Source organism: Mytilus californianus, unplaced genomic scaffold, assembly GCF_021869535.1.
Source record: "Mytilus californianus isolate M0D057914Y unplaced genomic scaffold, xbMytCali1.0.p SCAF_2, whole genome shotgun sequence".
NCBI classification, from domain to species: domain Eukaryota; kingdom Metazoa; phylum Mollusca; class Bivalvia; order Mytilida; family Mytilidae; genus Mytilus; species Mytilus californianus.
Window position 1 is genome coordinate 21,263,125 of NW_026262668.1, and position 12,397 is coordinate 21,275,521.

Sequence of the window (12,397 nt, forward strand, 5' to 3'; positions counted from 1 at the left end):
TGACTGTGTTATATTTCGTCAACCATAATGAAACATGATCAGTAAAAAACGTGACCAGTAACAATTTACCTTATTAATAGTTATTTTTGAAATAGTTGAAAGCTTACAAAATGAAGGTCAGTTATCATGGTTGTAGTTCATACAAAAACATATTTGCATTTTATAATTAAATAACATGGAGGTTTTAGACCTACCTGTGGAGATAAGATATTCACTTTCTTACAGAGCTGGCTAAAACTTTTGTTAATAATGAGTATTGCCCAGAATAGTTTGGAATACTATAAAACCCAGGATTTATTAGGTTAATACTGAGCAATAAGAAATACTTATCTTTAATTAAAAAAAGAAGAATAAAAGATAGAAAATTAATTACAAGATATCAAATACATTTTCCTAATGAAAAATTCAATATAGCTTCTATTGACAAAAAGGTGGTCGTGATCTAATTCTTAGCTAAGTTATTCTTCTATAGAACCACATTGATACATTGTAATTGAAACCAAACTTGTCAGATATGTTCCAGTGATGGTCGTTAACCAGTATTGTTACTTTGATGCAGTTTTCAAATTTCAAATTGCTAGTTGAGGTCAAAGTTTGTATTGAAACCCTCATGGAAATTGCAGTTTGCTTAAAAAAAGAACAAATGAAAAGAAATGAAAACAACCATACAGAAATGTTCCTTAGAAAGTATTCACTAAGTATTCATGGTGTTGTAACTTTGATCTTGAATGAAGTCCAATAAAATTTCAAGGGGCCAAACACTGGGTCCAATTGGTCCAAAATTTGTGATCTTCTGAAGAACTATTGGATCAATTAAAACCATGTCATATGTGTTCTTGTGAAGGTACTTAACAAGTGTTGCTACTTTGATGCCAATTGGAAATTTAATATGGACTAAAATGGAGGTTAAGGTTTACTTTAAAACACTATCAGAAAATGCAGATACATTTTGCTTTCCATTTCAAAAACAGTTAAAATGTTGAAGCTAAGTTACATGAAAACAAAACATTGGTGGCCTTGGGCTGTTTTCTGCTCTTTGGTCGGGGTTGTTGTCTCTTTGACAGATTTCCTGTTCTCAATTTTATGGAGTCATGTTCCATAGAAGGTACTTATCAAGTGTTACTTAGGTCCTGATGAAAAACCACTAAGTTCAAAGGGCCACATGAATTTCTTTACTTCAAGTTCCAAAAATCTTTTAACATGTTTAAGAACCAATGAATCAACTAAACCAATTATTGAGAAGGAGGTTCCTGTGAAGGTCTTTAACAAGTGTTCAAGTCTAAAACAAACATTGAGAAGGAGGTTCTTGTGAAGGTCTTCAACAAGTGTTCAAGTCTAAAACAAACATTGTAAAGGAGGTTCCTGTGAAGGTCTTTAACAAGTGTTCAATTCTGAAACAAACACTGAGAAGGAGGTTCCTGTGAAGGTCTTTAACACGTGTTCAAGTCTGAAACAAACATTGTAAAGGAGATTCCTGTGAAGGTCTTTAACAAGTGTTCAAGTCTGAAACAAACATTGAGAAGGAGGTTCCTGTGAAGGTCTTTAACAAGTGTTCAATTCTGAAACTAACATTGTAACGGAGGTTATTGTGAAGGTCTTTAACAAGTGTTCAAGTCTAAAACAAACATTGAGAAGGAGGTTCCTGTGAAGGTCTTTAACAAGTGTTCAAGTCTAAAACAAACATTGAGAAGGAGGTTCCTGTAAAAGTCTTTAACAAGTGTTCAAGTCTAAAACAAACATTGAGAAGGAGGTTCCTGTGAAGGTCTTCAACAAGTGTTCAAGTCTAAAACAAACATTGTAAAGGAGGTTCCTGTGAAGGTCTTTAACAAGTGTTCAATTCTGAAACAAACATTGAGAAGGAGGTTCCTGTGAAGGTCTTTAACAAGTGTTCAATTCTGAAACAAACATTGTAAAGGAGATTCCTGTGAAGGTCTTTAACAAGTGTTCAAGTCTGAAACAAACATTGAGAAGGAATTTCCTGTGAAGGTCTTTAATAAGTGTTCAAGTCTAAAACAAACATTGAGAAGGAGGTTCCTGTGAAGGTCTTTAACAAGTGTTCAAGTCTAAAAACAAACATTGAGAAGGAGGTTCCTGTGAAGGTTTTAACAAGTGTTCAAGTCTAAAAACAAACATTGAGAAGGAGGTTCCTGTGAAGGTTTTAACAAGTGTTCAAGTCTAAAACAAACATTGAGAAGGAGGTTCCTGTGAAGGTCTTTAACAAGTGTTCAAGTCTAAGACAAATATTGAGAAGGAGGTTCCTGTGAAGGTCTTTAACAAGTGTTCAAGTCTAAAACAAATCAAAAAGATTCATTAGAGTCAGTAGATATATCTTACATTACAACATAAGCTCATCATTAAAACTGGCATTGTTGTTACATGAACTTTCATGTTCTAAAAGGCCTCCAGTAGAGATGGTACAGACTAATAAAGGTCTCAATGTTTTGTTGTTATTTGGAGACTTTGATGTTAATTTCAGATCTTGGATATCCTCTTTTTAAAACACAACATATATAATTTTGATTTTGGAAACGTTTATGACCTGATTATAAGTATAGGCACTTGTTTTAAGTATTGAATGCTTCTTTTTGTAAATTTAATAGGGTGTAAAAGTGTTGACCGAAGTACATTTTGCATGAAGTGCAGGAGTGCTTCATTCTAAAAATGTGCTCACGGTCAACGCTTTTACAACCCTATAAAATTACTAAAAGAAGCATTCAATACTTATAATTACATTTTTTTGCTAGGATCATGAAAACATTTCTATCAAGTTTTTCTTTTATATACCTGTGCACTTTATTGTGGAAGCTCGTGTCATCATGAATGTTACATTTTATTTTGAAATGAATGTTAATTTCAGAATGACGCGAGATTACTGTTAGCCAATCATAAAAACGTATTATAATGAAACATACATGTAATGTAATTATTGTATAAAGCATTATAGGTAGGTCTTTGGTTAATTTTAAGTTTTTACATGCATCAACTATTTGTATAAAGCTTAGTATTTCAGGGGTTAGAATACCTGAATCCTTCATACTTCATACATTGTACCTTGTATAAAGATGTGTTATGTTACAAGTTATGCAATCTCACATCCCTAGGTCAACTATCCTTGGGGAGAAAGCCTTGCTGGCAAAGAGGTCTGTTAAAGGCGATGAACACTCCGCATTGATGTCTCAACAGCTTAAATTTGAAACAACAGTATAACTATGCTAGTGCAAAAATTGGTTCTAACATTGCTGGACTGAATTCAAGACAAACAAATATATATGTATACATGTATATATTTTATCAGTGAAGTTGGGGCTATATTGCAATCAATGAAGTTGGTCCGTCTGTTTGTCCAACAAATATTTTTTTTAAACTGAACAGAATGACTTCCTAATTGGTCAGCAGCTTGACAGTGATAAGTTGTAATGGTTGAAATTGAGAATGGAAACGGGAAATGTGTCAAAGAGACAACAACCCGACCAAAGAGCAGACAACAGCTGAAGGCCACCAATGGGTCTTCAACACAGCGAGAAAATCCTGCACCAGGAAGCGGGCTTCAGCTGGTCCCTAAACAAACATGTGTACTAATTCAATGAAAATGGACGTCACACTTAACTCCAAAACATATAAATGAACTAAAATTAAAAAAACATACAAAACTAAAAAAGTCCAGAGGCTCCTGACTTGGGACAGGCGCAAAAATGCGGCGGGGTTAAACATATTTTGTGAGATCTCAACCCTCCCCCTATACCTCTAGCCAATGTAGAATAAACAAACTCACAGTAAAACTCAGTTTAAAAGAAGTCCGAGTACGATGTCAGAATAGGTAACAATAGAAACTAAATGACAACGATACATAAATTAACAAAGGACTACTAGCTATATATATATATAGCAGTTACTGACATGCCAGCTCCAGACCTCAATTCAACTGATTGAAAGATTATGTCTTCATGGTTGTTTGCTTTTCTAATCTGTCTAACACAATGTGATTAAAATGCACTCAATCTGGTTGAAAACCGTCACCCATTTCCTGTTTGCAGATATTTTCGACTTTTTTAATATTTGTATAAACTTAATATTTTCGTCAAATAAGTCTAATGAAGCACATATAAGTGCTTTTGGTGTAGCATGCATAAGTGTGTTTGGTGAATCATACATTGGTGAGTCTATTGTAGCATACATCAGTGTGTTTGGTGAAGCATGTATAATTGTGTTTGTTGAAGCATACATTAGTGTGTTTGGTGTAGCCTAGATAAGTGTGTTTGGAGAATCATACATCAGGTATCTGATGTTCAGTAGTTGTCGTTTTTTGATCTGGTTCATAAGTGTTTCTCGTTTTTTATATAGATTAGACCGTTGGTTTTCCCGTTTGAATGGTTTTACACTAGTAATTTTTGGGGCCCTTTATAGCTTGCTGTTCGGTGTGAGCCAAGGCTCCGTGTTGAAGACCGTACTTTGACCTATAATGGTTTACTTTTATAAATTTTTACTTGGATGGAGAATTGTCTCATTGGCACTCATACCACATCTTCTTGTATCTATTGGTGAGTCTGTTGTAGCATACATCAGTGTGTTTGGTGTAGCATGTAAAATTGTTTTTGTTGAAGCATACATCAGTGTGTTTGGTGTAGCCTAGATAAGTGTGTTTGGTGAATCATACATCAGGTATCTGATGTTCAGTAGTTGTCGTTTGTTGATCTGGTTCATAAGTGTTTCTCGTTTTTTATATAGATTAGACCGTTGGTTTTCCCGTTTGAATGGTTTTACACTAGTAATTTTTGGGGCCCTTTATAGCTTGCTGTTCGGTGTGAGCCAAGGCTCCGTGTTGAAGACCGTACTTTGACCTATAATGGTTTACTTTTATAAATTTTTACTTGGATGGAGAATTGTCTCATTGGCACTCATACCACATCTTCTTATATCTATTGGCGAGTCTGTTGTAGCATACATCAGTGTGTTTGGTGTAGCATACATAAGTGTGATTGGTGAATCATACATTGGTGAGTCTGTTGTAGCATACATCAGTGTGTTTGGTGTAGCATGTATAAGTGTGTTTGTTGTAGCATACATCAGTGTGTTTGGTGCAGCCTACATCAGTGTGTTTGATGAATCATACATTGGTGAGTTTGTTGTAGCATTCATCAGTGTGTTTGGTGTAGCCTACATCAGTGTGTTTGGTGAAGCATACATATGTGTGTTTGGTGTAGCACACATATTTGTGATTGGTGTAGCATACATTGGCGAGCTTGTTGTAGCAAACATTAGTGTGGTTGGTGTAGCATACATAAGTGCTTTTGGTCTAGTATACATCGGTGTGCTTGGTGTAGAATACATAAGTGTGCTGGTGTAGCATACATTAGCAAGTTTGTTGTAGCATACATCCATGTGTTATGTATAGCATACATATTTGTGTTTGGTGGAGCATACATCGGTGAATTTGTTGAAGCATACATCAGTGTGTTTGTTGTAGCATATACATCAGTGATATTGTTGTAGCATACAACTTTATGTTCGGTGTAGTGTATATAAGTGCTTTTGGTCTACCATATATAAGTGTGTTTGGTGTAGCACACATCAGTGTGTTTGGTGTAGCATACATTTGTGAGTCTGTTGTAGTAACACACTGGTGTAGCATACAAAAGTGTTTTTGGTGTAGCATACATCAGTGAGTTAATTATAGCATACATCAGTGAGTTTGTAGTATCATATGTAAGTGGTGTTGGATGTATCATACATCAGTGAGTTTGTTGTAGCATATGTAAGTGTGTTTGCTGTAGTATACATCGGTATGCTTGGTGTAGCATAATAAGTGTTTTTGGTGTAGCATATTACCATAGCATACATACGTGCGTTGTGTGTAGCATTCATAATTATTATTAGTGTAGCATACATATGTGTTTTTTGAAGTGCGTTTGGTGTAGCATGAACAAGTACGTTGGGTGTAAATTATATAAGTGCGTGGAGTGTAGCATATATATAAGTACTTTTGGTGTAGCATACATAAGTGCATTTGGAATAGCATACATAGGTACGTTTTGTGTAGAGTACATAGGTACGTCTTGTGTAGCATCCATACGTTCTTTAAAAGCTTGACACATGGTATAGCACTTTATTTTTCGAAGACCGTTGGTTGACCTTTAAGATTAAAGCATCTTCTCTTTTATTGTGTTGTTCTTGCTCTCAGGGTTATACCCCATACCTCCTTTCAATCATACAAAAGGTAGGGCCAATCTCCCCTGTATTTGTTTTAGTAGTCACGTGGTCAAAATCTGAAAATTGTTTAAATCGAACATTGAAAACAAACCTGCAAATTTTACATGTTTTTGTAAAATTTTGCATCGAAGGACGTCTTTAACCAAAATTAACTATTGCATATTCGAAAGACAATTTATAGCTTTACTTTTCTCAGAACTTTGGTTTTGGTTAAGGGTGTCCTTCTTTACAATTTGGCCACATATTCAGTAACTCACCAGAAAGTTCTTAAAACTCATAAGTTTACATTTGAATCTAAGATACTGTGAAATTTTGAAAAGATTGGAGGACATTTAGAAATTGGCCCTGGTGTGAAATAACTTCAGAGGAAATTGGACCTATATACATGATATACCTCTTTCAATTTTAATGATGACTACAGTTCAATAAACAGTGTTGACAATTTTCAGTATATTATATCCCACATCTTGCACCTAGCTAAAATATTACACATCTCTTCTTTCCCGAACACAATGCCTTCCAGGCAATGTAATTACATTATCTACCGCGAAATCGTGCCTTCGTTTTGTTCAACGCATTTAACATAGAAATTTTCGGTTTTATTGTATCAAACGTTTTACAACATAGTTTAACCTTAGAGCAACTTTTAAAATATTTGATAAAACAAAAATGGCCTTACAGTTTTCTTTGGGAATTGAAGTGTAACGTAGATGCAAAAACTCATGGACGTTTTCCCTTTGGCTATTTGATAACAAAATTCTGGAATTTTTTTTACTATAAGATATTCATAGTTTAAAAAAAAGCAAGCAGAAAATAAGTGAAACGGTAAGCACATTTTAAATTCTAAGAAAAACTGTAAGTTATTCATTCATCAATCTCCTGACATATATACAGGAAGAAGCGGTTGTAATTTATAAATGAAAACTCGAAAATAATGAAACTTATTTTGGAAACATTTGAGTTTCGTATACAATGGTTTTTGGTTGAAAAGCGTATTTATCCGTATTCTTATCATACTATTAGTCATACATTTGTATTGAGCGAATGAATCACACGAAATATATCTAAAAGTGCATTATATACCTTTTAAAATACGAAAGATAAAATTTAATATCCTGTTTTTTTTTTTTAAATCCGTCATATGATTGTTGCGTAATACTTGGACAGAATGGTAATGAAAACCACAATCTTGCCAATTTCCGAGAAATCTTTTGGCAAAGTAATGATTTATATATGGATGTGGTTCTAAAGTAAACATTTTTAGGTATACACTTATCTGAAACATGACAAATTACATATAAATATGTGTTAAAGGCATTGTAATAAAGGAAGAAACGTAAGAAAGGTAATACACGGATAACAGGTGCTTAGTGTCGCTTTAAAATGTACTATGAATGGAAACAGTTCTGTTTAAAGAAATATTTTTCATCTTTTCAATAAGACCTTTTTTGTAGATTCTTTTACATACAACATGGATTTCGTTATATTGGTACCAGCGATGATAGCAGTAATATTAATTCAATCGTCAACATCAACCCGTAAGTTTTTGTGTCATTTAGACAACTGTGTGTATTGTTTACTTATGACTCTTATATATATTTCTTTTATGATAACGGCATATATGAGTTTTTATAACTTTTACAATATTCTGCTGAATACTTTTAACTGTGTTATGGGATCACGAGTTGGTTGACCGATATGGCTAACTGTTTCACAGATGACGAATGATATGTTCCTACTGGCGTAACCACAGTCACGTCCTCTTTTTCTCGAATGTGACCTACCAAATTAGACTTATCACCAGGGTTTTCCTTCGCATGCGACGAAAGTCGCGTAAAGCGAGATATAGGGATTGCTTTTCCGGGTCATCGTCGTCGTAGTTGGCGTCAACGATTGTTAAGTTTTCTGCTTAAGTTAGTTTGATAGGAACTACTTGTAATAGATCATTGATATTTAATATAAAGTTGCATTACTATCAATACATATCAGTTTGACGACTATTTCAAGTACCTGCCCCCTAGGTCATAGTTCAGCGACTTTGAAAATCATGAAACAATTTTCAATGTAAAGTTTTCTGCTTAAGTTAGTTTGATAAGTACTACTTGTGATAGATCAATGATATTTTCTATAAAGTTGCATTACTATCAGTACATATCAGGTTGACGACTATGTCGACTCCATGCCCCCGTAAGTCATGGGTTATAGGTCCAGTGACTTTCAATTAATTACCAATTTTCAATGTTAAGTTTTCTGCTTAAGTTAATTTGATAGGAACTACTTCCAATAGACAACAATATTTTCTATAAAGTTACATTACTGTCTGTACATATTAGTTTGTTAACCATTTGGAGGCATTTCCCACTAGTTCATGGTCCAGCAACCTTGAATTAATTAGCAATGTTGCTGTCCATCAGATTGTCTTTTTCTGAATTTTATGCCGACAGGCGAGACATATCTCTGTGTCAACAGTTTATATACATGAGCAACACCACGGTTGCTACATGTGGAACAGGATCTGCTAACCCGTCCGGAGCACCTGAGATCACCCCCGGTTTTTGGTGGGGTTCGTATTACTCAGTCTTTAGTTTTCTATGTTGTGGTTTGTATACTGTTGTTTGTCTTTTGTTCGTTTTGTGTTTTTTGTCATGGCATTGTCAGTTTGTTTTCGACTTATGAGTTTGAATGTCCCTTTGATATCTTTCGCCTCTCTTTTAATGTATTGGTCTTACCTTATTTACTTGAACGGTAAAGTGACATTAATGACTTCTTTTAAACTGAGTTTTACTGTGTGTTTGTTTATTCCGCATTGGCTAGAGGTATAGGGCCAGGGGGAGAATTGAGATCTCAGAAAACATGTTAAACCCTGCTTCGTTTTTGCGCCTGTCCCAAGTCAGGAACCTTTAGCCTTTATTAGTCTTGTATGTTTTTTTAATGTTGGTTCATTGGTATGTGTCGGAGTTAGCTAGGCTTGTATACATTGTTGTTCAGGGGCCAGCTGAAGCCCGCCTCCTGGTGCGGAGTATTTCCTCTCTGCGTGAAGACCCATTGTGGCCTTGGGCTGTTTTCTGCTCTTTGGTCGGGTTGATGTCTCTTTAGACACATTCCCCGTTTCCATGCTCTATTCTATTAAGAAGTTCACTTTCTTGTTCTTAAGTGGATAGCTATAACATTGCTAATCAACATCTAATTGACTGACTTGAACGGAACAATATCGGCCATTCAGCAGTTAATAGAAAACACGTTGCACGAATAATAGCCCTTTTTCAGTTTTCTTCTAAACAGAATATTTCAACCCTGCACGTTGAGATGAAAAGATCTATATTTGACACACGGTCTTAATCGAGGGCTTGACCAGCAACAAATTCTCATTAAAACCTCATCGTCTATCTGTTTATTTCAAAAAATGTTGTCTTGATTTTGTGAGTTTTACTTGAGATGGAATGGAAAAGTACACTATTCTCCTTACAGCTATTGTAAAGAAGACGTTTGATTCGCTCTGTGAAAGTGTATGGGACCCAATATGTGGATCTGATGGTAGAACATACCATAATAGATGTTACTTAGCTTTAAATCCGTAAGTTTATATCAGATTTGTAAAACCTCTATAATTAATCAAAATAGTTTGTTATTTCAAGTCTTTCAAAATTGAATGTTTTTGTGTTTATGTAACAACAATTTGTATATCTTTTCACCCTAAATTGGCTTGTTGTTTGGATTACGACATACTTATGAATATGTAATAACAGACCTTGTTTATCATTCAAATATTCGATACTCCCAACCCCAAACCATAAATACACACACACACACGTATCTCCAAAGCTACAGCTGGTTTTTATTCCAGTGATATGTATTAAATAGTCCATACTATTACTGCACATTCAAAAAGAGAGAAAACATCAAGGTGGCATTCGAAAATCATAAATCCATTGAAAACAGTCAATACTATGGCCAAACATTAAAACGACGAATGGACAAACAACAATAACAAACATTACATATAAAACTATAGACTGAGCAACAAAACTCCCACCAAAAAATAGGTTGAACTCAGGTGCCTTGGAAAGGCAGCAGTTCTTGCTCCAGATGTGGAAATACGTTTTCCCCATGGAATATGCTCCTTCCACCCTTAATGTTCTTTCCAGATGAAGAACGGCAATGCACGCGTATTCGTTTACTAATATAAATAAATATACAATAGGAATATAAATATTATCATGTATAATACAGTTGTATTATTTCGCGTAGACACATTCAATAAAAGTGTCCCCAAAACATGTACAACTTCGCATCCTGAGATATGGAATAACTTTAATTTAAACTTTATTAATTATGATTGTGATTAATGGTATCATCAATTGAATATCACGAACTTTAGTAGGAATCAATTATAATAATATGTATATTGTTTACAGTTACGTCAGCTTCGTGCACCAAGGGAGATGTCGATGTACTCATCTATATCAACCTGTATGTGGTGTTAATGGAATCACTTATAGAAACGACTGTGTTCGCGATTTAAAGTAAGTTTTTATATTCTATGCAAGTATAGTCTTGTTCGTAATTTCTGCACAGAAACATTAATGTAGAAATAAGGAAATGTGATATGATTGCCTCTGTGACAACTATATCTAACAGAGTCCAACTGATGTGAATGTAGTAAGTAAATATAGTTCATTGTACGGCCCTCAACTATGAGTAAAACACATACTAGTACCGTATATTCAGGTATGAAAGGCTCCTGCCTGACAATTTGTTTTTAAACAATTCAAACGAGAATTTTCCTATTTTTAGTTCTCTTGTCAGATTATTAACATGTTACTCTCTATTCATCGTCTAGCGTTATCATTTGTGTATGTCAAACGTTTCTACTATTACAGAAAACATAGAAACAACCGAATAGAAAAATGTTTCTGAGACATTCCTCAACAGAAACTATTTCCTTCCAGAATACTAGGAATCGGTATGATCCAAGGCTATTGTCTTGGTGTTGTGTTGTCTGTATGATCCACTGATAATGTCTTGTTGTTGTGTTGTTTGTATGATCCACTGCTAATGTTTTGTTGTTGTGTTGTTTGTATGATCCACTGATAATGTCTTGTTGTTGTGTTGTTTGTATGATAAACTGCTAATGTTTTGTTGTTGTGTTGTTTGTATGATCCACTGATAATGTCTTGTTGTTGTGTTGTTTGTATGATAAACTGCTAGTCTTTTGTTGTTTCGGTGTCTGTATGATCCACTGCTAATGTCTTGTTGTTTTGTTGTCTGTATGATCAACTGTTATTGTCTTGTTGTTGCGTTGTCTGTATGATCCACTGTCAGTGTCTTGTTGTTTCGGTGTCTGTATGATCCACTGCTATTGTCTTGTTGTTGTGTTGTCTGTATGATCCACTGTTATTTTTGTTGTGTTGTCTGTATAATCCACTACAATTGTCTTTTAATTCTTTGTTAATTTGTTGCCTTCTGTACATTTATCCATCACAAAAAGATATGAAATTCTCTAAGGGGATGACTTAAGGCTCTTATAGCTTTTAGGTTTTTTTATAACGGACAGTTTTCATCTTTGGTACTACATTTTGAGTACGCTTTATTACCTACGTGAAACAGGCTTTGCTATTTTACAAGTATAAGTATATCTTTATCATAAACATTTGTAGTCTGTTTTTATTTCCAGCAAGCAAACCAACATCGATCTCTATCAAATACAATATTATTTATTTCCCCCTAAATTTCTCACCAACTTGAAAGCCTATTGTCTCTGATGAGTCTTTAAGACATTATAGAAATACATTTGAAATAAACATCAACATTAATAATGCTTTGTAGTGGAGTAAACTTAGCCTATGTAGGAACGTGTATACTAAGCTGTTCCACGGAGTATTTACCTGTCTGTGGTGTCGATGGACAAACATACTACAACAAGTGTTATTTAAAAGCTGTGTAAGTATTCAAGTAATATAAAAATAAGAAAATGTGGCATGATTGCCAAAAAGACACCAATCAAAGACAAAATGAGGTGGTTGTAAGCAACCATAGGTCACCATACATCCTTCAACAATGAGCAAAATCCATACTCTATAGTAAGCTCTAAAAGCCTCCGACATGACAAAATGAACAACAATTCAAACGAGAAAACAAACGGCATAATCTATGTACAAACAATTAACATGATTAACGAGAAAAAAAATGT

At 34.5% G+C, this 12,397-nt stretch overlaps 1 protein-coding gene across 13 annotated transcripts in view; it reads left to right on the forward strand.

The window, feature by feature from the left end:
- Positions 1–7,360: 7,360 nt before the first annotated feature.
- Positions 7,361–12,397, forward strand: part of LOC127729478 (agrin-like) — a 28,727-nt gene continuing 23,690 nt past the window's right edge. For 4 of the 13 annotated variants that reach the window (XM_052237307.1, XM_052237305.1, XM_052237309.1 and 1 more), the window contains exons 1-4: positions 7,565–7,745; positions 9,676–9,781; positions 10,623–10,730; positions 12,034–12,147. In XM_052237307.1, the coding sequence (XP_052093267.1) occupies positions 7,679–7,745; positions 9,676–9,781; positions 10,623–10,730; positions 12,034–12,147 (395 nt within the window). In that variant the 5' untranslated portion in view covers positions 7,565–7,678. The other 9 variants (XM_052237304.1, XM_052237302.1, XM_052237300.1 and 6 more) reach the window with 5 other exon arrangements.